This window comes from Microtus pennsylvanicus, chromosome X, assembly GCF_037038515.1.
Source record: "Microtus pennsylvanicus isolate mMicPen1 chromosome X, mMicPen1.hap1, whole genome shotgun sequence".
Classification (NCBI taxonomy): Eukaryota; Metazoa; Chordata; class Mammalia; order Rodentia; family Cricetidae; genus Microtus; species Microtus pennsylvanicus.
The window spans coordinates 57,159,463-57,165,462 of NC_134601.1; the positions used below are offsets into that span (position 1 = coordinate 57,159,463).

The 6,000-nt window shown below is 41.5% G+C and overlaps 1 protein-coding gene across 11 annotated transcripts in view; it reads left to right on the top strand.

Moving 5' to 3' along the window:
* The window catches only part of Klhl13 (kelch like family member 13), a 170,321-nt gene extending 168,437 nt beyond the window's left edge, over positions 1 to 1,884 (top strand). For all 11 annotated transcript variants that reach the window (XM_075957363.1, XM_075957362.1, XM_075957356.1 and 8 more), the window contains one exon: positions 324 to 1,884. In XM_075957363.1, the coding sequence (XP_075813478.1) occupies positions 324 to 811 (488 nt within the window). In that variant the 3' untranslated portion in view covers positions 812 to 1,884. The remainder of the gene's footprint in view (positions 1 to 323) is intronic.
* Positions 1,885 to 6,000: the final 4,116 nt, after the last annotated feature.

The following is a 6,000-nucleotide window of genomic DNA, read 5'->3' on the forward strand; positions in this document are numbered from 1 at the left end:
TTTAGTTCAGATTTACTACTGACTCAACTCTAATAGTTGCCAAAATATATTTCCATTCGTTGAAGCTTCTTAAGTATGATCAATCTCCATTTGAGAAAGTTATTGTAATAATATAAGACCTTTTTCATTTGTCTTAAAATTTTGAGAATGATATTTTCTTTATTTTTTGTTAAAAGAATATAGAGTGACGATATTTATGAATTTACTATTTGTAAGCCGCGATCTGTTGTAAAAGGTAGCTAAAAGTTAATTATCTATGGGAGAACCTTACTATTACATTTTAATGACCTCTTTGCCTCATACCTATTATTTTCATTCTCTAGGAGGCATTACCCATGACACTTTCCAAAAGGAGCTCATGTGCTTTGACCCTGATACTGACAAGTGGACCCAGAAGGCACCAATGACCACTGTCCGAGGCCTCCACTGCATGTGTACAGTAGGAGATCGGCTCTATGTCATTGGGGGTAACCATTTCCGGGGAACCAGTGATTATGACGATGTCCTGAGCTGTGAATACTACTCACCTATCCTTGACCAGTGGACCCCAATCGCTGCCATGTTAAGAGGGCAGAGTGATGTTGGGGTCGCTGTCTTCCAGAATAAGATCTATGTGGTTGGTGGATATTCATGGAATAATCGCTGTATGGTTGAGATAGTGCAGAAATATGATCCAGAGAAAGATGAATGGCATAAGGTTTTCGACCTTCCGGAGTCCCTTGGGGGCATTCGAGCTTGTACGCTCACAGTTTTCCCACCTGAGGAAACCACACCCTCACCTTCTAGAGAGTCCCCTCTTTCTGCACCCTGATCATCCTTACAGTTAAAATGCTATATTCCTCTCTTTGCAGTGTGTCACGATTATCTTCTCCCCCCTTAAGTAGTGTATCTGTTAGAATTAGCCTCCAGTAATTGATACAGATATTTGAAAAATTGATATTGATGTTACTTGTGATGTTTGTATGGCCTAGAATGTTTATAAAGTGGTAACAAACCATCCTGGAAATATCTCCCATAGAAGCTGATGCTTAACATGAAAAAAAAGAGTATTGTCTATAAAATGTTTCTTCAGTACTTTCTTCATGCTGTGTGCTGGGCGTAAAGTATTCGTCATCTTACATTATAATAAGCTAAGTTAAAGGTGGATTATAGTCAGTGTACATCTGTGCTCACTAGGCTTCAGAGTAAAAACCTTTCCTTTCATCTTTAACTGTAAGATGTCAAAGGGAGGCAACCTGCTCCAGCAAGAAACAATGCGCAAAAGGTTGCCAGCTCGCATGAGCTACTCCCTCTTTTCATAAAGTATTTTTGACACATCTGTCAACCCACCTGACTGCGTGGGTGCATTGAGAACACACCAAGTTTCTTAGACACACAGGAGAAATAACAGAAATTCACAACACTAATTTTGTGAGAGGGAAGCATGACCCCTCTGCTTATAAGACTCAGTTAGGGGTTTTTTTAAGTGTGTATAAATATACATCCACAAACTTATATCAAACACAAATTTTTAAAAATTGAGTATCAGGTCAAATAAACGTGAAATTAAAAAATCTTCTAAAAAGCAGCTTCAATGAAAAATGGGGATTCAGTATGTCCATACCGAATGCATATATGTAGAACCATACTGAATTTAGGTGGATAAGGGCTAGAAATTTTGAGCAACTAAATTTGTCACTTGACCAAATTTTATCTTAAAAATCTGTATTCTCTTCCTTCTCCTTTGCTGTTGAGGTAACTTACCTATTCTGTGTATTCTGTGTACTCTCGGTTCATGAGGTTATTTAGCACAAAGTGTAGCAGCTTCTCCAGAAAAGCTGCCTTTGCTCTATGATGTTCATGTTTTCCCTTCTTTATTCAATAAAAAAATCAGTGTTGCTCTGCTCCGTGCTGTCCCGTTATTCTCTGATTTGACTTCCATTTATTAAAAAAACTTCCCAGGGACAAGAATGAGGAAGTTGTGTGTGTGTGACATTTATTCAAAGAGGAAAGACTTGGGCCAGCCCTCGCCTCACTGTGAAGACACTGCTTGTGGCCTTTGAGGAATTAGTTTGTGAAGAAGCTAATTGGCTGTTACTCAGCTCCAGTGCCATGCCTGGGTAAACTACAGAAGCAATTACATGCCCGCCCCCCTCCCTTTCTTTTACCTTCTCTTCCTTCCCCGCTGTGACCTACAAAATTAGGTCCAGAAACCATGACTGGGGCGGTGAGGGAAATGTAGCTATGACAGACACAGTCACAGGAATGCTGGCTTCTGGTGAGGTGTTGCCACTCTGGTGGAGTGGCGTTTGCTTGTGTTGTACTTCAAGCGTGTTAGTATGTACAGCATGGGAAAAGGGAGTCGTCTGGGTAGGTGCTATCTATAGGCGAGCAGGCTCAGGCTGCAAGCATCTGAAAAGAGGGAATTGCAGTGGGTAGTTTTGAATAATACTGGTCGATTGTTCATAAACACTTGTACTTGAGTCAGAGGAAGAAGTCTTTGCCAATTTCAAGCTTGGCCCCTATGGGGAAAGGCTTTGCCAATTTCCCATGGTTCTGAGGCCTTCATTCTTGTCATGGCTGTGTCCATGTCAACACTATGCATTCACTCAGGACTTTACTCACTCGGGGTTCTTTTGTTCCCTACATTCCCTGTCCCATCCCTTTCCTGTTTCCTTGCTTGAGAAGTTATTTCTTAATATATTGCTCAGGTTGCCCTTAAATTTCTGGCTGATTGCTCTTTGAGCAGATGAGGGAGGGGGACTTGATCGGGGGAGGGGGAGGGAAATGGGAGGCAGTTGCGGGAGGAGGCAGAAATCCTTAATAAATAAATAAATTAAAAAAAAATTTCTGGGCTCAAGCCATCTTACTGCTTCAGCATTCTAGAAGCTCAGGCTCATGCTACCTTACTGGGATAAAGGGCAGTTATATTTCTGAGAATAATTTCTCTGGTGCTCAAGACCCATCTTGTCCACTCAAGTGGAACTATGTAAAACAACTTCTTTTTTTATTTATTTTTATTTTAAAAAAGAAAACCAACTTTCTTTTTTTTTCACTATATGGAAAAAAACTTCTAAAATTTTTTTTCCTAACCTAGGGTTTTAAGGGAAAAAAATTACCATCTCTTCTACTTCATCTACAAATGGTTGAATGTAAACTGAACCCAAAACACAACTATTCCAAAACACAACTAATGAGTCATCTAATTTCTTACCCAGAGGGATAGATTGGCAGCATTGATTTCATCACTTCCATCTTGAGTTAAATATAGTTAAGGAAACGAATTTCCCATCAGTGGTACTTTTGGATATTGTTAGAAGAACCTAGCATAAATTGGAAAGATTCCTCCCCTCAGGCAAGATTTTTCCTAAGGGAGCACAACTTCTCTGGGGATTTTAGTTTTTCTCTACATAGGCAGATTCTGCAACATTTATTTTAGCTAATACCTCCCTGAAAGTGGAGTTGTATACAACACAACTAATGATCCTGAAGGGTTCCAGGTGGGTATTCCCGTTTGGGTCACTATATTCCAAGAAGGAATATTCCAGGATTCTTTGCATCCTGAGGCTATCCATCCCTGATTCCACAGAGTCCTCCTTTGCGTTGGTAGGAGGAGAATGGAGCGTTACAGGTGTGAGTGCTGGATGGTCAATCTGAGAAGAGGCATGCATCCCTTCTACTCACATGCTATTGGCCAGCAGGCTTGTGGCTGCAGTGGTTCATCTGGAAAGAGGCATGCATCATTTCTAGCCGTATTTTACTGGCCAGAAGCCCTTTAGTTACATAACAACACAAAGGGAATTGGAAAGAAAGAAGAGGAAGTGAGGTTGGTGATCTCCTAGCAGCCTGTCACAGGGACTAATGTAGAGCATATGCAATTCTCTTTTCTGCAGCCATGCCATGTGTTATTTAGAAGCAATTAATTTCACACGCTACTGTAATAGCTATTATTAGTTCAAACAGCTGGGGAATCATTACACCTTTCTTTGTCAGCACGTTAACTATTTTCTCTTTCGAAAGGAATCTTTGCCACTGGTCATTGGTCGACTTTACAGGCATTTCTTGCCCTTGATTGTTGTCCTAATTCGGGTTAATACTGTTGTGACCAAACACCATTACCAAAGCAATTTGGGGAGCAAAGGACCTCTTTGGCTCACACTTCATCACACGGTTCGTCTTTGGTGGAAATCAGGACAGGAACTCGAACAGGGCAGAAACCTGGAGGCAGGAGCTGATGCAGAGGCCATGGAGGAGAGCTGCTTACTGGCTTGCTTCCCATGGCTCGCTCAGCCTCCTTTATTAGAGAACCCAGGGCTACCAGCCCAGGATTGGCCCTACTCACAATAGGCTGGGCCTGCCCCATCAATCACTAATTAAGGAAATGCCCTACATCTGCGTCTCCTGGAGGCATTGTCTCAACTGAAACTGAATGGGTGCCTCTTTTCAGAGCACTCTAACTTGCATCAAGTTGACATGAGACCATCCAGCATACTATATCTTTGTAGGCTCTTGCTATACTTGAATTTTCAAAAGGCTCATGTTTTTCTTGGACAAAATAGCTGGGGTCTAAAAGGCAAGATATTGTTTGTTTGTTTCTATAATTTTTACAATATTCATGTGATTAGTGTTTTCCTAAAAAGGTAGAATTATGTATTTAAAACTTTTCCTTATTTTACAGTCACTGGTGGAGATGAAACCCAAATAAAAGTAGTCAGCATTTTGAAAGTGTTTCTGAACTTATCTCTCAGAGTCTAGAGGGCAGTTAAATAGTGGCTTATTGTTATTAATTAATTCCCCTCCCTCCTCCCTTTTCAGTCCCTCCCCAACTTCTTAACCTCCCCCCACATCCACTTCTACTCCTTTCTCAGAAAAGGGCAGGGCTCCCATGACCATCAGTCAGTCACAGTATATCAAGTTGCAGTGAGACTAGGCACCTCCTCTCCTGTTAAGGCTGGATGAGGCAACCCAGCAGAAGGAAAGGTGATGTAGGAGAGTCATCTGCCTATGTGTTACTTTCATTGGTTAATAAAGACACTGCCTAGGCTTTTTGATAGGACAGGATTTACATAGGTGGAGTAGATTGAACAGAATGCTAGGAGAAAAAAAACAGAGTCAGTCAGACGCCACTCTTCTTCTACCCAGGACAGACGCTGGTTAGACTCATGCCGGTAAACCACAGTCAAGTGGTGATACACATTAATAAAAATGGGTTAATCAAGATGTGAGAGTTAGCCAGTAAGAGGCTAGAGCTTATGGGCCAGGCAGTGTTTAAATGAATACAATTTGTGTGTTGTAATTTTGGGTGTAAAGCTAATCGTGCGGGAGCCGGGCAGGACAAAAAGCAGGCCTGCCCACAGCTCCTTCTACAGAAAGGGTCTCAAGAGCATGTAACAAAGTCAAAGACAGCCCCTGTTCCCTCTGTTAGGATTCCCAAGAAGAAAACCAAGCTATACAGCTATAATATATATGCAGAGGCCTAGATCAGTCCCATGCAAGTTCTCTGGTTGGCGGTTGAGTTTCTGCGAACCCCTATGAGCCCAGGTTAATTGATTCTGTGGGTTTTTCTAGGCTGCTTTTGGCCGCTTGGGCTCACATAACTCTTCCTCACCTTCTTTCCCAGGATTCCCTAAAGTTCATCTGATGTTTGGCTGTGGGCTTCTGCATCTGTTTCCATCAGTCGCTGGGTGAAGTTTGATGACAATGGGCTAGGCAATGATCTATGAATATAACAGGATATCATTAGGAGTCATTTCAATTATGCTGGTTTCTCAGAAAATTGGAAATTGACCTACATCAACACCCAGCTAAACCACTCTTGAGCATATACCCAAAGGATGTTCAATCATACCACAATGACACTTGCTCAACTATGTTCATATTAGCTTTATTCCTAGTAACCAGAAACTGGAAACAACCTAGATGTTTCTCAACCAAAGAACAGATAAGGAAAATGTGCTCCATTTGTACTGTGGAGCATTGCTCATCTGTAAAACATGATGTCCTCATGAAACTTGCAGGCAA